The sequence below is a fragment of the Carassius auratus genome, chromosome 5, assembly GCF_003368295.1.
Source record: "Carassius auratus strain Wakin chromosome 5, ASM336829v1, whole genome shotgun sequence".
Lineage (NCBI taxonomy): Eukaryota > Metazoa > Chordata > Actinopteri > Cypriniformes > Cyprinidae > Carassius > Carassius auratus.
The window spans coordinates 9,187,775-9,211,409 of NC_039247.1; the positions used below are offsets into that span (position 1 = coordinate 9,187,775).

A 23,635-nucleotide genomic window follows, 5' to 3' on the forward strand; every position below is an offset into this window, starting at 1 on the left:
GAGAGTGCGTAAGTTTCAGACAAAGCCGTTTCTGTCAGTCCACGTAGATATACAAAAAGATAGCACAGGTACGTCGCGGGGACGTCTGTGCGATGTATGCTTTTGCATCTGGGAGACGTCGTTTTTAGGGCGTTTGCTCATCTGGAAGACGTCGCATAGACGTCTTTTTCCGATGTTCCAGCGATCTCCGGTAGACGTATTACAGACGTTTAATATTTGAATGTTACGTCTATTAGACATCTGATTTACATAGCATAGACGTCGTTCTTAATTGTACGATTTTATACGTTCCTTCATATTTCCTTTTATTGATCACAGCTTTAGTTACACTGATTATGCATGCGTCTTCACATATGAGAAAAGTATAATAACTAACCCCAAGTATTTTCCACTCAGAATGAGAACACAACATGCTGTTGAATGATTTGTATCCTTTTATTAACAGTGAATGAAAATAAGCAGTCGTTTATGTTATTATTATTATTATTATTTTAATCCTGAACCAACCAAACAAACAACAAAAAATCAAGTTGACTAACAAGGCATTCTCCCTGGGGCCAAGCGGAGATAATCCTTAATGTGTTTTTCAGCCTCTGCTTCAGTTGGCGACGGAAGCACGGGATTCTTCATAGCTGCTCCTGCATGTTAAAAGGTAAAACTTAAATAAGTTTAACAAATAAAACTTTTTTCACTTATTGTTTAATTAAATCCTCAAAATATGTTTTTTTTTTTTTAAACTGGGCTCTTATGAATTTAGACAATGATAAGCAAACTATAAAAAATGATTGCAACATCCGTCCTTCCCTAAAGCTATAATGCCTGTATCAGTATCAATTAAATTATTCATTATTCTATTAGTCATGTAAGATAAATGCATGCCGATCCAAACAAATCCATTTAAGAATTATGCATTAACTGCGCAAAATAATGTAAAATAAGACATTTATTTAGTCTTATGTCTGTTTAATTGTTCATATGATCCCGATGCGAGTTACTAGCTGAGAATGATTAGCCTGCCTTAATATTATCTAATTAATATAAATAATTGATGTGCAATTAATGTTTGTCTACTGTTTTTAATGCCACTCAGCGTGATGTAGGCTAATATAACATACAAGTAGAACGTTTCATGTCTGTGCTTTCTATTTGATTGGTCACTGTTCATTTCCAGTGGTGCTGAAATTCTGCTTCAGTCATAAAAACTTAAAACTGCTACCGGTTTCAGGTTCTTTTAGAGTGACTCCCAGATTAGTGGAGACACAGCCTGAGTTGAATATTAATAATTTTATATCAAGTCTACTTCGAAAACTGGGCTGGTCAGATTCAAGGAATCGACTCTTTTGGAGTCGACTCCTCATCAGTACTGCGCATGTGCTTACAAATCATCACATCGACGCGCACGTGGAAGTGATCGCCGCGGGAAAACTGAGGTACGTATCTAGATTCATTGTCATTAATATGTGTGGTGTATGTTTGATTTTATATAAAGCAAATTAAACAGATAAGTATTAGCTTAATATTGACGAATAGTTGTTTCTGTGGTTTAGTCAAGTGGCGGTAACAGCTGATTTTGTGGTTCATCAACAGTTCTTCGTCACTTAGCCTAACTGTTAATCGTAAAACAAAAGTTAACATTTCTAAAACGCTCTTGTGAGTATGAAACCGCGTTTTACACTGTTAAAACGGCATGTATCTGCTGGTAGGAACATGCATAATATATATTATGTTTTGTAGGCCTAATAATCTGTATGAAAAGCTCACGAGGGGTAATCGTGCTTTAACGAACAACGTATGATTTTAATAATGCATTGATGCATGCATTGATTCATGCTGAAATTAACATTAAGATTAATAAATTATGTAGAAGTATTGTTAATTCTTAGTTCATGTTAACTAATGTTAACTAATGAACCTTAATTTAAAGTGTTCCCCGTACACTGTGCATTGGAAAACATTTTGGACGTAATTTACCTATTAGGAGTGCTCCTAGGTTTGTTTTCCTGATCCCTCGCTTTTCTCCCCTACCACACCAGTTTAGTTGTTTGGCTACAGGACCAAACACCTTGGAGCATATTCTCCATATTGTTTTCTTCAGTGTGTGTCCTCCACTGATGGATAACCTGTTCACCTTAAAAATAAAAACACATTTCAAAACATTATAGACAATGCCCAAACATTATGGTCCTGTTTCACAGACCGAGCTGAGTAGTTACTCACAAATTGTAATCTGTTACTGATTCCAAATTACATTAGAAAATTGTAGTTAGCAATGAAATCCATTACATTACACGTTTTAAATAATGTAATCAGATGAGTTTGGTCAAAAGTAATCTAAAAGTAGTCTATCAAATTTAAATAGGATATTTAAAGTACCATATGACATAAAAATACAAAGAGTAAATATATTTTAATTGTTGTTATTTATAGCATGAAATGCATTAAATAATATATTATGTCAAGTTTTCTCAAACTGGTGTTTGTGAATGAACCTTAGGAGGCTTGTGAGTTCAATTAATGAGAAGCTAATAATTATTTAAATCACAAAAAGATTTTAAATTAAAATAAAGCATTTAAAAAAAAAAGTTTAATTTGTTTACCTGCATGTCATGTGAGCATAACCAGTGTCGCAGAACCAAAGAACATAGAAATGTGACAATTATTAAAAATATATATATTTTAAAATCTCATGAGTACTTTTAAATAAATATATTAGGTGATCAGACGACAATTTTTTTTTGTAAAAATCAATGTGTTGATGCAGATGCTATGTTCTTAAACATTAATAATCGAATGTAGAATAATCTATTACTATATTGTAAATATTTAATCATGTAATCCATAAAAAGTAACTGTAGTCTGATTATGAGTTTTATAAAATGTAATTTTATATAATTACAAGTTCTTTATTTACTAGAATCTGTTTACGTAATCCAGATTGCATGTAATCAGTTACTACTGAGCTCAGAACAGGGATTAGTTTAAATCAGGACTATAGGTCCTAGTTTTGCTTTTATAAAAATGCTGCATGTGTGCATCTTGAGATGAAACAATGGCACTGACATATTGTACGAAATGTTATTGCAAGTTATTTTGAGTTAAGACAGCTCACACATGCATTTTAGTCTGGGACTAGCCTTAAGCCTGGTCTGTGAAACCGGGTATATAATAGATATTATTTACTTCATTGCAACTGTTAAACCTTCAAATGTCAATGATTTTTACCATCTTTTGCATCATTGCTTTCTCTGATAATTTTCTTTCCAGTTTGTCTAGTTCCTCCATGGTTGTGAGAGGAAAGACCTCATCTTCGCTGTCCACCACTGGAGCACTGGAACGGTTGTTTGCTGCAAGGGACTGGACCACTGAAGTCAGATGATTGATCTTCATGTCCAGTTCATTAAGTGCCTCCAGAATTGTCCTCTCAACAGCTGCAACACAGTAAGTTTATCTGGGAGAGTATTTTAATTGAACTATAAGATGTATAATTTTACAAATTTAGCACTTCAATTTAACGTACGTGTACATTGATTAGTGATGCAGCTCCATCGTCTCACACCAGAAGCACCTGCAAGCACATAAAGCTCTTAAATGTGATTAAACTAACACGTCATGAAAAATTGAGTTTCTGAAGATATGGCTACATGCTTAAAGCCTTAGGCTGATGATACACATACTTTTTGAGCAACGATGCTGTCAACAGGCAAAAATAATAATAATTACAAATGACTTACTATTTGTTCTTGGCTGGTGAGTACTTGAGGATCTTTGTTCAGAGATTGTGTTCTCTGATGGATTGTACAGAAAATGTTATGTTAATAAACCTAGTGTTATTAATTTGCAGTGTATGTGTTTACTGCATGTGTTTATGAATGTTCTTTTACCTTGAAAGTTAGATGGGTGTTCATCCCAAGCATCTTCTTGCTCATTTTCATTGGACAAGCTCACTGGAACAGCTGGAGTTAAGAAAGGTGAAGTTGGTAAGTTGTATTTGCTACATTGACAGTGCATGACACTGATACAATATGGGCTAGATTTACTAACAGCTTGCACCAGCACAAACCTTCTTTTGGTGTTAAAATAGTACTGTCAGGATTTACTAAAGAGGCGCAGTAAAGAATTAGTGCTGAAAAAGATGTGGACAGTTGTTTTTGCGTTTAACCTTGAATATGCATTTGTAGTAGTTTTCCTTTGAGACACAAAATTTATGGGAGGTGAGTATTAAGATGAATAACGCAATGATTTAATAACATTTGTGCTCTTCAAATTATTTGTATTTGCTATATTTTTAATGCCCAAAAAAGGCACTTCTTAAAGCAGGTGGTAATTTGCGCTGGACTTGGTAGATTGCACTGGTTATTGTGGGAATGATCTGGCTTCGTCTGTTCTGTAAAGTTTGCATTGTCAGTAAATCGCACGCATAATTTTCCCTCCCATCGGCAAATTTATGGAATTGTGCTCTAATGCTAATTTGGCCTGTTTAGTAAATCTGGCTCAAGGGCTCCTAAAGGGGTCATATAATGTGATTTCTATTTTTCCTTTTCTTCAGTGTGTTATGTAGGTATTTGTACATGTATAAGATCTACAGAGTTACAAAGCTTAAAGTCTCCCACTAAAGGATTTATTCTATCTAAAAGATAAGGCTGATCCAGACCATGCTAAATGGCTCATTCAAACACGCCCCTACACATCTACGTCAAGATGTGGAAATATTTGCGTAATGCCGCCCAAATGTTCACTCAAAAAAAAAGGTGTGGTTTCAGGAACCGCAGTTAGTGTTAAAGCAGTCATGTGAGGGAGACGCTTTGTGTTTCTAAGCAAAAGCACTTTATGTGACCTTCCGAAAGTATATGCAATGAGGAATCATTGTTAAGATTTATTTACAACAGAACAGCCCAGATGTTCAAATTTGTACAACACATTTAATGGATGACAGTTTTGTGAACCTAGGAGAGTACAAGGCTGGCTGTGCGCTATTTCAAAAAAAAAAAAAAAAAAAAAGGTAAATTCCGACTTTGCTATGACAATCTTTGCAACGATTGTATAGTAAAATGCGCTACACAAATAAACTTGAATTGAATCTGGTGCTTATTCTGAATCAGCTACTTTAAGTATGTTTTCTTAATAGTTTAAGTGTTTGCTATTGACTGTTCAAATGCAGAGTTTTGCGCAGCGTAGAGTAACATGTTGTGTGATTACGTGTGTGTGTGAGGGTAACATCACAGCAGAGTAAACAGACTGTCAGAAATCATAGCACATAAGCTGTCTTAACCGTGGCTTGTGTACTGCATCATCACTGTGTCTGTCACGTGACTCTGTTGCCCTTTCGGGCTTGAACTGATGGTAAAACGAAGGACATTATTAACAGTCTTGATATTTACTTTGAAAGATGAAGCTTGCAATTATGGAAAGGGGCGTTGCATTTCCGACGAGTGCTTGCGATGTTCGCCCAATAACAATGCATTGGGTCAGTTGGCCATTCAGAGCAGCCTGTGCTTGACGGAAGGAGGGACTTTGTTGAAAATGACGTTTTTGAGAGAGGCGGGACATAGAGGAACTACAATAATGTACAGTATTTGAAAAATGTTTTCATGTCAACATATTCTGTTACACCAAATATACAAAATAATGGTCTTTAAAATAGCATATGACCCCTTTTAGTGATACCCTAGTAATGACTGAAATTGACTTTTTTTATTTTTTTTACTTTGCATTTTTCCTTGTTGTGTGGTTGATAGTCTTTGGTCTTGAGAGAGTCTTAAGGCAGAGAATTTGTTCTCTAATTAGAAAAAGTGAAAAAAACTGTATTAGGTTGTGTTAGGCCATGACTCATTTGCAATTGTGTTTTTGATTTCCTCCATATACTAATGAATGTTTTTTACCTTGAGTGATAGATGGGTGTTCTTCCCAAGTTTCCAGCTGGCGGTCTGAATGAGAGAAGCTCATTAACATTACAAAAGGTACTCATTCTGCTGCTTCAACTGAATTGTGCTCTCTATTTCTTTGTATTTTAGCTTATTTAGCTTTACATTTTTTGCTTTAAACAAGCACATTTTCTATAGTAAACCCAGATGAAATCCTACAGTATTTACCAAAAGTGAGTCATACAACTTACGCTGTGTTCTTTCTTGCTTGGAACTTGAAGGTCTCAGCAAAGAAAATGCATTCTCTGACAGATTGTACATAACATGCTGAATTACCTTATGTGTATACAGTAATTGTCCTTTTTGTTTTCTTTTACCAAATACTAATTGTTTTTTTGTATTTTTTACCTTGAATGTCAGGTGAGTGTCCACCCCAATGATCTTGTGGCTCATCTGCCTGGGAGAAGCTCACGGGAACATCTGGAGCTGACAATGATGGAACTGGTAAATTTAAATAATTTTACATGACACAAAAAATCAACTTGAATAATAAGTTTACAAACTGCATGTCATCTATTTATTCAGCAATCGGAAACTTGACCCACCCTGTTATGGAGTCAGGCTTTTGAGTTGTCATAAATGCTGTGAATTTACAGCTTTTACATTGTGTTTACAGTACTCATGTAGAGCCTGTTACCTTGACAGCTGGGGAAAGTCTCAAAACGGGCCTGCTCTGGCTTCTCCATGGCCCTTTGGTGGTGATTAACAAATGCTGTTGAAAGAATTGGTATGTAGATGTTATGTCTGCCTCACAAAACAAGATTTTGTACTACACAAAGCCTTACTAAAGCTTGAGATTGCTATCACTTCTAATTGGCAACCAAATGTTTATTATTAAATCATCATTAGTATGTAAATCCTCAAGTTATGAATGTAATGATAGTAGTTCTGTCCAAACTGTTAAAATGGCAACAGAATTGGGTGAAGCTGAAAAAGAAAAGTGATGTAAACCAACAAATCACGAGAGCCTGTGCTATACATAGATCTTACCATGGCTAAGGAACATTCTTGAGCATGGAACAAAACATCCACAAATATCAGTTTTCTCAATTTAAAACTCACAATTGCTGAAAGAGTTCACTGCTTTGCTTGTTGTAAGCAGAGGTCGTACAACAGGACCTGAAAAAGAATAGCACTCAGCAGTCACACACTATTATGCCTTAGTCATTTAACTGTTTTATTGTATTTTTACCTTTTGTCTTGATGTATTTTAGAGGTGCTGGAGGTTTTGGTGCAGGCGGGACTTTTGGTGCGGGCTGGATTTTTGGTGTAGGTGGATTTTTGTCTCTATTCATTTTAACTTTTTTGTTGGGGGTTTCATGAAGCTCATCATCTGATGAGAATGTTTTCTTTCTAAGAGCAAAATCAGGGAATTAGATTATTTTACAAAAATGGATTCTATAGGTAATAAACTAGCATGTTTGTCAATTTAAAAAAAATGAATGTGGCAAAAAAATTGGCAAAATTGACCCTTTGCAGAAAGTTTGATTAACATGCAGGCTGACCATTCATATCGCAAAATCTGTGATTTTAGTCTGACAATTAAACCAGACCGGAGATAAATGACCGGATTACAATGGTGGACTAAAATAATTTTAGTATAGACTTTGTTAAATAGGGGTGCACGATATATATCAGCCGATGATTAATGCACATCTCTTCAGTAAAGCTGGTTCTCTAATCAGCGGTAAATTTCATCAGTAGCGTGATTTCACATAGAGCAGCTATTACTACACAGAGCCATGGTTCACAGACAAGCTGCGCAAATCCAAGTTCATTATATGCTAGGATTTGCACAGCATGTCTGTGATCAACGGCTCTGTGTAGTAACAGCTGCTCTATGTGAAATCACGCACCTGATGGAATTAGAATATTTATGTTTGTTCACATTTGTTTCTTTGTGTGTGCTGTTGCGCTTATAGTTTTGATTTCTCCACGAGTCAGACAGGCTGTACGAGCCTCAACTTATGTGACCTTAATCAGAGTTTACACTAAAAGTAATACAATCAGAGTCATTCTCGCCAAAGTTTCCGTGCTGCCCTAGTTATTGTTTATTCAAATTTTAATGAGGTTAATTGTCCTGTCGGTCAAGTACAATTCTTTCACTTGCCCCTTCACAAAATCCACTTGTCCCGGACAAGCTGAAAAGCGTTAATGTCGAGCCCTGCATTAGAAACTGAACATGGCTGGTTACTAATTGTGAGTGAAAAGGTAGGGCTGAATTCAAGATTATAAGTAAATAACTTAAATTTATCTATGTTACTCACATAAACTTTCTATAGTTTCAGAAGACTGAATATTACTGTTTGTTGAAATTACTTTTCAATGTATCTTTTTAAAGTGAAATATGTATTTTTACAACTTGTGAATTCTTTTTATAGAATGTTCAGATTCTGAGATGTCAGAAGTGTAGCATGCCCTTTTCCATTTTTTGGAAATGTTGTCAAATGATGCTGAAATGATCAAAGTATGTGAACTTAATTCATGAAAACATTAAGCTGTGGAATATCATGTATTAGTAATTTTGTCATCTGTTTTAATGTTTATTTAAAGTGCATTTTAACTTGCTTACCCGACTCATGTAGAATTCTGGCCTGATGCTTGGTCCAACCCTTATCTGGCTGTGGTGCCTCCATCAACCTGACGCTCTTTAGTAACCGGTCCAAGTCTTTGTATGGAGGCCACCATGAGTGGCCATCTGAGTACCAGGACTTTGCTACAGGACCGGTACTCCCTTCTCCGACAAACTCCACTATCAGGTACATGTTCTTTTTGTTGTTGTTTTATTTTAGCTGGAACAACCTAAAGCCCCATAAAGTGTAACGATTCTTATTACATTTCAGTTGTTCATATTCATGATTCAGTTACCCAAAATAAAAGTAGCAAGTCCAAAAAAAATAAAAAAATAAAAAATTAGTGTGTGTGTAAAAGAGGGACTGAAACAAAATTACTGTCATAAGGAACTAAGAAAGCTTTCGCCTCAATGTTCTCAAACTTGCAGAAATGTGTTGGTCCTGAGATGCCATGAACTAGATGAATACCAAGTTCTGAGGATGGAAGGGGATAATCAAAAAAAGGTTCATGATTGTTGAAGGTAGTGTAGGCCACGTAAATGTCATCCTTCGCTGAAATTATATTTTGCAGCTTTGCAACTTTCCCATCAATGTAAACATAACTGTTGGCCTGGTCCAGTTTAAGAGTGTAAGAGCAGGTTTTTATTTCTTTGTACTGTGAAGATCCATGAAAACATTCAGGTAGAGGGCCAGCCGTGTGTTGTTTTCTGAGCATTGGTGGGTTGTTTTTCTCCTTTTTTTTGCTGCAGCTTTGCATTTCTGAGAACCTTCTCACAATCTGACTCAGAGGACATGTAGGTTTCCGTAGGAGTCTTTTCAGCTTGTTAAGGTGATCCTCATACTGGAAAGCACTGAAGTTGTCGAGGACACCATGGTGTTTTGCATCTTCTGCAAGATGTACAAGACAGTGGACGTTGTAGGACAGGAATTTGGGGCCGTATAGCTGTCCAAAGTGTGTGACAAAAAGTCGCAGAATATCATTGGCATAGTCGATGTGATCACCAATTAGGCTGTTATTGCACAAGATGAAGATTCCCACAAAAAACAGCAGGAAGTTTTTGTATACCTCCGTGCTGAGTAGGTCTTTCAACATAACAGGGCCTGTGTACAATAAAAACTGTCTAAACTCGGTCGCCTTCCAACGATCTATTTCCCTCACTGCCCTTGGTTTGCGCGCAAATTCCATAGGTACATTTTTTTTGGCACCAACCAACCTTTCTGTCAGCACAGTGGCTTGAAATCCTGACAGCCTGCAAGTTAGAGGACCCAGTCGAAGCCACAAGTGGAGAAGCCGCCTCATGACACCAAGGCACACAAGGTGCATGTAATCAAGGGGGAATCCAGAGACCATATCCAAGGATGTTTCTTCTAGTGGTGAGATGCCATGGTGGTGATCTGGATCAGTCTTATTTCTGAAGTTGTCATCATTTCTAAGAGGCATGTCATTTCTAGGGAATGTCATCCTGTTCTCCAGGTGCACACCATCCTGAATGCACTTTTCGCATCCATGGTAGCCTGCATGGCCCTTCACTTTTTTCAGAAAAGCACGTGCAGGTGCGTCGCAAATCATTGAGGTAAGCTGTAAAGTTAACTTGAGTCCTTCAAATTCAAAACCATGACTTAAGTCTTTTATTTCACAGATGAAGTCTTCAAGATACTCATTCAGTGAGCTTGGTTTACTATCACCACAAAACAAACCTATTGTCACAGGTTCCTCCTGCACCAAATGTTGCACAGTTACAAGAATGGGCCAGAATTGAGTTGATGAACTCTTGTAGAGAGGCAGACCATCGATGCTCACCTGGAGCTTCAAATTGCTCACATTCCGCAAAATGTCCATGTTGTTGTAGAGTACACCTGAAATGGATTCCAGTAGACCAAAATGATAGTACTGGCCACCAGCCTTGTTTTGGACTTCAGTTCTATTTGAACGCGCTGTTCCTAATAGTGTCCTGGCATCTTTTGGCAGATTCAGATCATGCTTGCGGAGGATATTAAGTAATGAATTTAGTGCCACATGTGTTATTTGTTGTTCTGTTGCCCAGGTTGCCAAGTCATCATTAAGGGAATTTGGATGCAGTTCAGAATCTGTGTCTGAGTCTGTGTCAGATTCACTGCTATGTGAAGCACTTGCCATGGTGACACATTCAGGCTCATCAATATGGGACAAACCGTCCATAAAGTCATTGTTGTCATCAGCGATGCTGCTTGTGTCACTGTTCATGCCACCATACTGTTCCATGTTCCATGATGATGGTAGTGATGCTTCCATTGACTGGAGTTGTTTGTCCACCTTAGCCTTGGCTTTTCTTCGCAATGTCCAGTAAGATGGTTTTTTGCAATCCATGGTACTGTGATATTAACACACACAGAAAATGCACTGCACTAACCTGATAAGCCAAATGCAGTGGTTCTCAACTCAAGTTTTGGAAGACACTTGCATTGCACATTTTGGATGTCTTTCACATGTGGTTTAACTTATAATAGAATCCCCTTAACCCAACAGAGCATGCTAGATGAGACGGACATCCAGAATGTGTAGTGTTATAGGTAGGGGTGCTCCGATCACGATCGGCCGATCGTTTTGCGCATCTCGTCAGTAAAGCCGGTTCTCTAATCAGCGGTTAATTCCATCAGGTGCGTGATTTCACATAGAGCAGCTGTTACTACACAGAGCCGTTGTTAATAGAGAAGATGCGCAAATCCACTTCATTTTCAGCGTTTTTTGGTGCATCTTCTCAGTTAACAACGGCTCTGTGTAGTAACAGCTGCTCTATGTGAAATCACGCACCTGATGGAATTAACAGCTGATTAGAGAACCGGCTTTACTGACGAGATGCGCATTAATGATCGGCCGATCGTGATCGGAGCACCCCTAGTTATAGGTCCCCAAGATTGGAATTCAGAACCAATGTCTAATATGCATGACAATGCGTAATGTCTAATAATTCTGTCACAATAAATACACATACCTTGGTTTTGATCAAGTGTGAACTGTGGATAACGTTGTTGAGTGAGTGTGGTTGACTGTAGAGAACTTTCTGTAATTGGGGAAGCAATATAACAGGTAATGTCAGTTTTGTCGTTGTGTTTAAAGTATTGGATCTAAATGTTTGCCTGGAAATAGCATCCAAAAGCTTAATAAATATGTGTGGTCACTTATTTTAGATAGTTTATCCATTTAATTCAACTAGTTGGAATTTCTCTAATTCCAACCAGATGATAATTGTTGGATGAGGGTTGGAACTAAACTCATAAGAATGGCTAAAATGTCAAAATGAATGTAAAAATATAAATTTCATCTGACCTAAATTTAATGACATGAGTAGGGATATACCAGTATCAGATTTTCATGTTGCGATTTAATTACTAATGCTTTATCACAGTATACGGTATTATCACAATATTGAAATTTAGTATAAAAAAATGGTTATAATGAAGTATTTCTTTTTCATAAAAAGAAAAAAAAAAACGGAATATTTAAATAAAAATACAATAAAGCAATACAGAAAAATATATAAAGTTAAGGTTTTACACAAAAGAACTATAAAGACCAATAGGTATTCCGGTTACACTTTATTTTACAGTACGTGTACTAACACGTACTTATAGTGTACTTAAATTGTATTTATCTAAGAAAGTTAGTAATTAGTAAAGCTGGTAATACAAGTTAACTACATGGGGTAGGGTTAGGTTTAGGGGTAGGTTCAGGATTAGTACCTAGTTATTACATAGTTATTGTAATTACTATAATAAGTACATAGTATGTACATGAGGAACAGGACTGTAAAATAAAGTGCTACTGGTATTACTTTACAATAAGACCTCATTAGTTAACCTTAGTTACTGCATTAACATTCACAATAAGCAATAGCTACATTTGCTACAGAAGTTATTAATCTTTGTTAAAAAAGTACAAGTCTTAGTTCATGTTAGCTCATTAAATGACACAGTTGCAACTTTAGATTTTAACACTGTGTTATTAAATATTGGAATACCTAAGATCAATGAATGTTCAGAAGAAATTTTAATTGGCAGTTTGTGACCTAATGAAGCCCTAATGTAAAGTGTAAACAAACAACAAAGAATCAAAACACTTTGAAACAATATCTAGGGCATGTTGCAGTCCAGATTAAAATGTAAAAACAAAAGTTTTAAAATGAATGGCCTATTAAGTCTAAATATTTAAGTATTTGGTGCTGTGTTGAGCACCACAGCGAATACACAAATATAAATAGTTATTGAAATCTACTTAAATACGTTTTTTGAAAGTAGTGCAGCTGCTTTATTTTGGGGGTTTCCAGGGTAAGGGCTGCATTTTCTGCAGTTTAGCGCCATCTGCTGTCAGCATGAATGTGCTTTCAATCGAGTGTTCCTCATGTGCTTCTCATGTGTGCTTGTTTACATCAGAGCACACACATACAGTGGTGTTGTGCATTTTGACCAGTTGATGGGAAAAGTATTCTTAAAATGCATCCCAAATTCTGAATAATTTGTAATATAATTATTCACAGTATTTAGAAGTGCCCATGATAACAATATTGTGCATATTAATTACCGTGATATATTGCATTACCGAATACTGGCACATGTCTGGTCATGAGACAGTGAGTGTCATCCGAACTAATTTTTAAAGATATTTTTTAAGATTGACCCAGAATAATAGTAAATAATCTTTTATAGTTATGTATATACAAAATTGTTTCTGCTACCAAGATATGATGGTTTAAGTGGTGGAGTTTGAATCCAGTGGTGCCTTGTTCATTTGTTTTTCTTTAATCATCCAAAGGACTTATAACAATAAATAGAAACAGGATAAAAACTACTTTAAAACAATTAACAAATATTTGTAAAAAAAAAAAAAATCTAGCCATAATATAATTGTTTTATTGACTAAAAAAATAAATGAGGGGCCGTTTCTGGCCATGAATGTTCTTTCTCCATCTTTTGCCTAAATTGACTCTAAAAAGAAGATTATGGGAAAAGCAGATCTCCTTAATATTCATTAACTCATTAGCATACCTCTTCTCAGTTAAAATATTATTTAGAATACCAGTAATTCTATTTTCACTAGTTGCATGGGCAATTCCTGATATCAACTTCAATGCAACTGTAATGTTCCCAGGTCCAGAAACGTAGTAAGGACATCAATAAAACAGACCATGTGAGATCAGATCAGTGGCTCAACTTCAGTTTTATGAAGGTACGAGAATACTTTTTGAGCACAAAGATAACAGAAATAACAATTCATTTCAACTGCTATTCTTCCTGAGTTACGTCTTCTGCCATTTTGGAGAGTTTCATCGAAAAATCTTAATTTGTGTTTCAAAAATAGAAATGATGTGGAGGTTGAGTAATTAATGACAGATTTAACATTTTTGGGTGAACTATCCCTTTAAAAATGTGAATTCCTGGTATCAAAAATCAATTGTTATGATGAAACTGGCAAATCAGAGATCAGAGTCTAGCAGGATGCTAGTATTTATGTATGTAAGAATCTCTTTAATGTCTTCATTAAGACATTACTAACATGCTGCATGATGTTGTAATTGATCTAAACCCAAATACTGAGTGGTCATTTAAAATATATACTTACAAAGTCAAAGATGTTCTCAAGATGTGGCTCTTAAAAAAGCCGTTGTGGTGTATGTAGCTGCTGTAGACAAAAAAGAAGAACGCATACGAGTGAGATATGTCTGTACACATTAAAATGTTTTCACTTTCATCAGTGGTTATTGATTAATTAGTATGTTATGATGAATCTGGCAAATCAGATGCACAATGCTAGTTTTGTTTCCATTTCATTCATACATGCATTTAATAATTTTTTTATTTTTATTCCTTTATGTATTCCTTTAATGTCTTCATTAAGACATTACTAACATGCTGTATGATGTTGTTGTAATTGATCTAAACCCAAATACTGAGTGGTCATTTAAAATATATACTTACAAAGTCCAAGACGTTCTCAAGATGTGGCTCTTAAAAGAGCCGTTGTGGTGTATGTAGCTACTGTAGACAAACAAGAAAACAGAGAAAAAGAACAACGCATATGAGTGAGATATATCTGTACACATTATGTTTTCACTTTCATCAGTGATTATTGATTAAACATGTTGTGATAAATCTGGCAAATAAGAAATGGCGTTGACTCCACTTACAACAATAAGACGGCAATCGACACTGAAAAAGAGAGAGAAGATAATTAATTTCACTGTAGTCTATTAAATCCCAAAGTTTATAGTCTCTGATGGATATGTATAATATTATTTAATAAAGCATGATAAGAAGAAGAATGCAGAGCAATGTTTCTGATGAGACCTTACAGCCCACTAACAAATAAGCCAAAGTAAAAATGCATTTTCATTCTTGAGAATCACCGATTTCTATAAAGGTGTCAAGGCTTATGAGTTTTATCTCTCTCTCTCTCTGTCTGTCTCTCTCTCGCTCTCTCTCTAAGTGCATGCGCCAGCGTGTGTTAGAGAAAGGGTTTACGCGCTCGCGGTTAAACCTGACAACGCACTACTTTCCATACAATTGTGAATAATGAAGATATTATTAAGAATAATTGTATGATTGGTCTCTTTTGAAGTAATGTTAACATGACATAACTCTAAAATGAAAGAGCGTCTCTCAAACGGAGCGGATTGGCTCTATCAGCAATGACGTCACACGGATGTAACGGCATTTCGGTGTTTAACGGCGCTGATGAGCGGCCTGTAAATATATATTAAACGACGGAAAATCGTCTTCGTGAAATGTGATACAATTAACGGAAAAGAAAAATTTCTATAAGTCCAATTTTTACTACAATTTAACTGGTTTCATGAGTGAAAACGTCTGCTATTTATTTTAGTAGTATAACCCTCAGAAAAACGAACTGTTCCCTCAGACGGATTGTTATTATAATTACAATTTATTACTTTCTTTCTTCATAGTTTTAAATGTCATTTACTTTTGTTGTCGGTCCATACTTTTACAAAGTCATTTAACTAAATAGGTTAAGTAAAAAGTAATTTACCTCAGGAAAACGCACTGCTGGGGATGTCACTCAAAGTTGAGTCAGGCTGTGCGCGCGGTGGGCACAGACCCCGGCTTATATAGGCCCGCTGCCCGGTTTCGCGGGCTTGGCACGCGAGTAAGAATTTAAGTTTTAAGAAAAATAATTATTTTCATTTTTTTATATATTTTTTTTTATGTACAATGATATAATGACACACAGCGTTAACTTAGCATTAAACATAATAATAATAATAGTGTTTTCCTATTATATTCAAAGCAATGGTGTTACCAAAAATATAAGCCATATATTTTTTTGTTTTGTTTTACTTCTTTATTTTCCTCCCAGACTGAGAGTTCCTTTTTTTATTATTATAAATTGGGCAACCCCATAGGTGGCGATGTACGCGCGCGAGTCGCCAATGAGCCAAGGGATGAAGAAGTCCTCAGGGCAAGATGTGGTGGAGTTATGGTTGAGAGGTAAAGTATGAAAGGTGGAAATGTATAGATTTATGATAGTATGTTTGTCATTGGTGAGATTGTTGAAAGGTTTTTAATAGTGAACTAATTTTAAACCGTTTTAACCGACCATATGTTGAAGCAACGCGTTTTGGAACCAACCGCGGTGCATGTTCAGTTGGCAACAAACAAATTTGATCCCAAATCAACTGCGATACACGTCACGTTAAACGCATAGCAAAATTAAAAAAAACAAATATTATTTTATGTTCTATAATTGTTAGAAATGTAAATGTATGCAATACTATAAATCCATAAAATTCCAAACCTTGTGACCTAAAGACATGCATGTGCACATTATGCAGAAAGTTTTTCGCTCAGCCTTGTGCAATATAGAGAATAATCATAATAATAATTATATTTATTGCCTTTTGCTATAAAAGTGACATTTTCTTGAACATTTCTTAATGAAGACATTGAAGGGGTAATTTAAAAATAAAAACTAGCATCCTGCATCTCTGATTGCCAGATTTCTCATAACACGCATAAATATAAACAGAGACTCAAGTTATAGCTCTTAAAAAAACCTGTGTGTGTGATAATGTCATATAGTTAGTTCAAAATTGCTTTGATTTATAGGGATTTAATTTAGTGACTTTACCATTTGTTTTAATGATGTTTATTTACAGTGCAATCTATTCTGCTTACCCGACTCATGCAGACTTCTATCCTGATGTTTGGCTGTAGTCCTTCCATCATCCAGTCTTCTGCAGCCGGTCTATTTATGGAGACCACCATGATCTAATCTATACAGATCTAGTTGTCTCTTCTCCCACAAACTCCTCTTTCAGGTATATATTTTTTGTTGTTGTTGTTTGTTGTTGTTTCAACAATGTTGACTGTATTTTTGTATACCAAAACAACTTGGGGGTGTCAACAAACTTCCATTGAGTACCATTAGACCACTCAAGAAGAATTACCTCATATAACCAAGATTTAATGTTGTAAAGCAGATTTTGAGCGGATCTCCTTCATTCTGCAGCCATCTCACCAGAACCTCTGGGTGCACCAGCTGTGGATATTACAGGCCAAACTTTGGGTGAGGATCTTTCTCCCACTGTTCACCACCAAACCTCTTCCTATATGTAAACAGTTGTTTAGCACACTGTTGTCTATATTTGAATGGGTAATTTTTAGGCTGCAACCAATTATCTTAAATAATGTTCTAGATTAATTTGATAAAATGCCACATTTTATTTTCTTTATTTTTATTTTCCGCATCTACTTACAGATGTGAGTCTCAATGTTCTCTGCACACAACTGCTTACAATAGTGTTTCGATTGCTGTCTGTGTGAAAAAGTAACTATATGAACAAGTAACTAAAGTCAAGCAGTATTTAAATTCATTAACTCAGCTGGTGGGCATGGGGACTGGAACTGAGAACCACTGCTCTAATTAAAGGAAAGTAGTATAGTAAAGTATTATCAAAGATGGCGACATCCATACAATTAAAAGTCTTCTGTTTAATCTGAACCAGCAGCATCTTTTATAACTTGGAGTAGATAGGATTATTTGGGTCACATACAGAGTACAAAACTTGAAAGTAGCGGAGAAAATGCTTCAGTAAAGAAATATTATTTGCAGTTTGCTCTGGCAGATGCTTTGACAGATGTGTGTGGACCTGAGTCATGTTTCTCCAGAGCACAACTTACATTTGATGGTAGAGTCCTTGTCTAATTTTGGAAATAATTGAAGAGAATAGGAGTGCAATGATTCTGACTACAATTTACGTTGTACTAAAATATTTATTTTAAATGTAGGTTTAATATTCTATGTTATATTTATGAGAGCATTAAATGTTAAGGAGTATACATGTAACTACTACAGTTACTACACGTAAAACAATTGCTATGTTAAATTTACTATTTTCAGAATATACGGGTATATTAACGTGAATACATGTTCCCCATAACAGTTAACATTTAATGGGTGTTTTGTTTTTAGGATTTTTTATATGTTTTATGCTTTAAAATGGCAAGCAAAGAGTTTTTTTGTTTTACAATGTCATGTTTGTATTTTAACCCTTTTTTTGGCTAATGTGTAGCACAACTTACATAAATACATTCACTATATTTGTTTTCTTTGACTTCAGTTTTCAAATTGTTTGGAGGACAAAATCGGGAAGGATGTAGGGGCACACAGTTTGGGCACACATACACAGTTCATCTTTGGGTTTGTTGCTCTGTGCTGTTTGATGTTATGGTAGTCAGAACTTTGTTCAGTTTTATTCATTACTGTCAGCTTTCACAGCAATACTGCTTAATGAGCAATTATCTCTATCAAACATGGACCTTAAAGGGATGGTTCACCCAAAAACATTATTCAAATAAATATTTTGACAATCATGTTCATGAATCTGATTTCAGTGGCACAGCTGTGTAGTATCTAGTACAGAGGTCGTTGACAGTATTGTGTGCATTGTACATGATGTTCACTGCCCAGTATTGTATTATTGTTTACACAGTAAGTTTTCAGTAACATTATTTCCTTATAAAATGCTCTAACATTTTTTTCTTCTTCTTTTCTCCACCAGACACCCTAGGACAACATCCTTAGCACAGATCTACCTATAGCCCTCCATCATTCCCACATCCATCTTGCAACAGTTTCATTAACTGCAGTCCATAACCAGTTCACAGTCTACACCTTGTCCATTGCAAATGTTATGGATTATTCTAATAGAGATCTTTCTATTATTTTTTTTTGAGACAGTTATTATGTACTCTGTTATGTTGTGAATAAAGTCAGCCCCCCCCCCCCCCACCTCGATGCTTTCAGCAGTTAATAGATTAAAGTGTGTCCTTAATGTTTTATTATTTAAAGATTGTTTTAAAGTTTATTACAGGCTCAGTTTATTTTTTTTTTAGTATTAACTGTCATAATCAAATATGAGACTTTTGTCAGTATCATTAATTCTATGAGGCAATATGAATCAAATTAACATTTGTATAGGGTTTTCATCTGAAGGCTTCTTCCTCATTCAGTTAAACATCAAGGGTTTTCTATGCCTTTGTCACCTTTTACTTTCTCATTGGAAATTATGAGCATCAGTATTTTTTCTCATTGGAAATTATGAGCAGCAGTATTTGGAAGAAAATAAGAATATGAAAATGGCTTTGATTTCAATGTATTTAATGGAATCAAAGAACCACACAAACCTTTGACCTTCACACAGACATTGTATTAATTAAAGTGTTACTCAAATTATCAAGCTTGTAATGTTTGTGTTTGATGTGTGTTTATGGTTGTATTTGTATTTTATTATAAATGCATGTGTCTAGTTGGACGCGAGCGGAGCGATGCAACGCAATAAGATAATCACTGATATCGCCTACACACACTGGAAGCGGGCGAATTGACAAATCCCCGTCAGAAAAAAATATTCCTCTTCTTATTGATGGCATAGCTCTTTGCAACAATGGTCGCGTCTGTGTGACATTGTAGTGCTTTAAAAACTCTAGTTTTCCTCATTTATCTGCTTGCTCCGATCGGCGCTGCGTGGCAGCACGTAATTTGAAATGTTGAAGATTCGTCGTATAGACGTCGTATAGAGGTAAAGGAGACGGCTCATTAACAGCTTAAAACATTCGATCGAATGCGATGTTCACCAGATGCTACGATCTTTCATAGACGTCTCCGCGACGTACCTGTGCTATCTGGGTAGTGACAGATACTCCATCGACCGCGCTGTAAAACCCTTGTTCGCAGATCATAAGAAAACCTGCGATAACTGCAGAGTTTATGAGGTCAGCCGCTCACAGGGGATAAAGACTAGCCGTAGTCACGAGGAAGTAGCGGTCGATCTTCTGTACATTCTACCAAAAAATAGGTTGTGGGTGTTGCGCTCAAAAAGCAGAGGAGGGTGAAGGGCCGTAGTTAGGGGTTTGACTTATGAGAAATATAAAGAAACAAACTTGTATCTGATATAAAGTAGGATAGTATACTGATGTAACGTAAAAGATATTTTATGAAATCGAGCAAATTCACAGAGATATTGCGACGTATGAACAAGGAGGTTGAGGGCCAAAACTAGAAAACAATCCGCAAGGCCTAGGAATTACGCTTAGTTGGTGAAAATAAGATAAGAATGTGAAAGTCGTTTAAACAAATTGAAACAAAAAGACTGAGCAAAGTCTTGGAAGATTGTACTTGTTTAGATTAGATTAGATTCAACTTTATTGTCATTATGCAGAGTACAAGTACAGAGCTAATGAAATGCGGTTAGCATCTAACCAGAAGCGCAAGAATATAGTGTTTTATATACATAAAAGTGCAGAGTAAGTAAAGCTATGATGTACAGTGTAGTTGCTACATACGTACAATATCGATCAGAGTATATACAGAATATAAATATGAATGCAATGTAGGAATCGTATGTACATTATGAACGGAGCAATGAAGGATTATATATACATTATGAACAGCAGGAACGTGAGAACGGCGGTAATAAATACGGTCGAATGAGTGTGCAAAAGTATTGTTGAACGATGTATTATATGCAAAAAAAAGAGTAGTGCAATGATAATTTTTGTAGAAATAGTTACTGTGCTTGTACATTAACAACTTTAGACAGTTTATGGTGTAATAGCTTTAACCATGTGCAGTTTCTTAGCATAATGCGATGAGAAAGTGTGTGGTTTACAGTTCGCTCTAGCGTCCGTTAAGAAATCTCGCAATTTTAGGGCGAAAGCGTTAGAACAAACATTTGTCTATGCGGTGTTAGGCTATACGGTCATTATAAAGTTTTGTATGTTTATTTTCATTTCAACATATTAATGAACGCTGTTACAGATTTTGTCTTAGTAACGCGTAATACGATAGTTTTTGTTAAAAGATAACGCTATGTGCGATTTGAGTAACACCGTCGTCTCCGATGCTCGAAGTTTTCAACGCTTACAGGCACCCCACTAACCTAAACCTGTAACTCCATCATAATTATTTAAAATAACTATAAACTTAATGCGTGACGTCTATGTAACTGACTAAAACTAATATGTATGCTAAACAAAATATTTGCGGTGGTGAAAAAAATGAAGTGAATTAATAGATGTCAGAAACTGCTCGCCTCGCGGTTTTCTTAAAGAAGAGCGGGTTATTTAGACGTGACAGCGCAGTTACAGTTGTAGCGCGTTTTCCGGATCAGACCTTAAGCACGATCAATGACTAAAACGGTCAAAATCATCCCGCCTCTCACTTAAATGAACGACTTATCAACAGCGGTTTATTTATTGAAGTACCGTTTAGAGACGCATACGATGAAAATACCACATCCATGACATCCATGACTTTTAATGTCTAACTTTAGTGTAGTAGATGGGTTTGTATTAAGTATAAGAGTCATAACAGAAGATGGTAAGGCTCATTTTAAAAGTCGAGGTAGTGGCTATTATTTGTCTTTGTGACACAGGTAGACCAGAAGAAGCTCTAAAGTGTATCACAATCTCAGTTTAAACGCTCTCTTGACAATCATTTAATCATCTTGTACTCTATTTTGTTCATGTTTTTGTCTGTTTGACCAAACTCTGAGAACAGTCTTTATCTAAAAAAAACAATGAAAAAGATACACGGCTGGTGGGCCAGATCAACATTAAAAGTTTCACAATAGTTTAGAAGAGTGGATTTCACTATTAGGTCATTGTTATTCTGATACACATTTCCTGTATAAAAGAGTATAACCTTTTCAGCTGAATGTAGTGCAATCTTATGGATCTTAAACGTAATCACGTTACAACAAGGTGACAGTCCCTCTAGCAAATCCGTCAAAAGTGGACAAAGCAGAAAAATCTCAGCGCACGGTAGATGATAATGCTTACGACCAAAGGGGAGTACGCATAGGCCTACTCTTTAATGTCAAGCGGCAAATGCTGAAACAATGTGAATGTGGTCATCGGCTATATGAACAAGAGCTATCGATGTTGGGGCGATATTGTCATGCTGTAAAATTCCTATGAACAGGCAGTGTATGTTTGACCGCAGTCAGGGAAAACTGCAAAACAACGTGTCAACAGATCGGTCGACTATCTCTGGTAAAAACAAATAAATAAATTATACATGTTTACGAGTCACACATTGAAAATTTTTGTCTTATGTGACCATTACAGCTAAAATCACTGAATTATGAAATGCAAAAGTGTGTACGGTATTTTTCTATAACCGTTACAAAAGTGAGAACGTCGTAGTTCTCAAATGTGTTTGTATTACAACGGTAGCCGATCTAACAAATCTGGAGAAGTGGAGAAGCAAAGATGTTTAGCACATACACACGTACACAAGAGATGTTGCTTTATTTGAATCGAAGAAGATGGCCGTAGGAACTGATAACATTCTTTAATGTCGTCGTGTCGTGTTTTGTCAAAATAATAAAAAAGTTTGGGCAAATGTTGAATAATTTTTCTTAAATGAATAGAATACGCTCACCCCGCTCTCTTTCCCACGCAAGAGTTAGCATGAACTTACAGGAGTCTTAAAACAAAATGTGAATTGTGTCATCCGCTATCCGAACACGATGAGTAAATCTAACGGAGTAATAAAAATATCATTTACAAATCAACATTTAACAAAAAAAAAAAAAAAAATACTTTAACAATTGTATTCTGAATTCTATATGCGTTGTAAACGTTAGTTTTCTTGCTATACTCTTTCTTAGTGATTTGGTCGCTCGAATACACAAAAGGTTATGGATAAAATGTATCTCACAAGAGTGTGGAAACTTTAACGCGCTCAAACTTAAACGAGTGTACAGTTTGATTTGTTTAGGTTGAAATAGTTTTAAGGGTAAAACAGCTAGACTTCATTTTTTATTACGATGACGCCGCACAAAGATCGCATAAAAACGTACGGTCCGACAAACAAATTGCGAACGTCCGTCCAAAATCTTGATACGGCTAAATCTCGAAGTGTAAGAAAAATGTCATTTACAAAACATTGGGATTCTTAGATGTGAAACACCCTTGACACGATCTGCTGGCCTGCGCAAAAAATAGTCATAAATGTTTTAGCACAGCTATTTACACAAATAGTATGAGAACTGTATATTGTTTCACTCGCATAGAAAATTAATTACCGCTTTATCCGGGTCAAAGGGAAATGATGATAATAGTTGAAACATCCTTAGCTCGTACATTTCTTTCTTTTTGAAAAATCACAGCTGCTGGTGATTACTGTTTTTTAGTAAACCATTTAACATTACACGATGCCTACAAAATAGTCAAAGCGTATGCTTTCTGTTCTAGGTAAGAACATTTACACCGAGTGTTATAGGCCGGGTAAATAATTTGAAAATAGTATTTCTGTCGAATGAGAAAAGTTCAGTCGTACATTTAAAAAAATTTCTGATGTAGAAATTATGTTTCTGCCAAACATATCCAAAGAGAAAGGGTTTTCCTCTCTGGAGAGAAAAGCACTCGGGTGCATAAATTATATGAAGAGACGATGCCGGTCAACGCGTTATTAAAAAAAAATAAGACGATAGACGGTGTGCCTTGCTTTAGTGACACACAACGTGTTTAAACACGTTTCAAATTGTAGGTGTAATTATTTGACTGACTATAAGCAAGATGTTTATTTGTTATTTTACAGTACGCATACAATCTACAGGATAGAAGGATGGGGATATAGTAAAA

The 23,635-nt window shown here is 35.8% G+C and overlaps 1 protein-coding gene and 1 long non-coding RNA gene across 23 annotated transcripts; one reads left to right on the forward strand and one right to left on the reverse strand.

Annotated features, from left to right (window-relative positions):
• The first annotated feature begins 412 nt into the window (after positions 1–412).
• On the forward strand, positions 413–19,220 carry LOC113073891 (uncharacterized). 11 transcript variants are annotated; one of them, XR_003280563.1, is made up of 17 exons: positions 413–427; positions 591–652; positions 1,296–1,430; positions 3,265–3,438; positions 3,890–3,977; positions 5,892–5,957; positions 6,282–6,365; positions 6,538–6,648; positions 7,136–7,190; positions 8,303–8,388; positions 8,507–8,680; positions 9,683–9,868; positions 9,947–10,068; positions 13,620–13,697; positions 16,674–16,803; positions 16,966–17,051; positions 18,547–19,220. It is a non-coding gene; the product is annotated as an uncharacterized LOC113073891 (long non-coding RNA). The 11 variants fall into 11 exon arrangements; XR_003280569.1 differs by lacking the exon at positions 413–427 and adding an exon at positions 8,923–9,015 and having other exon boundaries at positions 1,226–1,430; XR_003280570.1 differs by lacking the exon at positions 413–427 and adding an exon at positions 8,923–9,015 and having other exon boundaries at positions 1,226–1,430; positions 9,725–9,868.
• Positions 414–15,971, reverse strand: LOC113073817 (uncharacterized). Of its 12 annotated transcripts, none has more exons than XM_026246596.1 (18): positions 14,447–15,971; positions 14,091–14,150; positions 11,467–11,535; positions 8,494–8,723; positions 8,284–8,374; positions 7,114–7,274; positions 6,984–7,040; positions 6,559–6,633; positions 6,270–6,362; positions 6,113–6,166; positions 5,880–5,924; positions 5,705–5,776; positions 3,882–3,953; positions 3,732–3,785; positions 3,524–3,565; positions 3,223–3,428; positions 1,972–2,128; positions 414–638 (listed from the first exon to the last, which is right to left on the reverse strand). In XM_026246596.1, exons 4-18 carry the CDS (start codon positions 8,684–8,686, stop codon positions 535–537), a joined length of 1,476 nt encoding a protein of 491 aa, XP_026102381.1. In that variant the 5' UTR covers positions 8,687–8,723; positions 11,467–11,535; positions 14,091–14,150; positions 14,447–15,971; the 3' UTR covers positions 414–534. The 12 variants fall into 12 exon arrangements, with proteins under 12 accessions (XP_026102381.1, XP_026102368.1, XP_026102387.1 ...); XM_026246583.1 differs by having other exon boundaries at positions 3,518–3,565; positions 14,447–15,970; XM_026246602.1 differs by having other exon boundaries at positions 3,518–3,565; positions 6,270–6,347; positions 14,447–15,969.
• Positions 19,221–23,635: the final 4,415 nt, after the last annotated feature.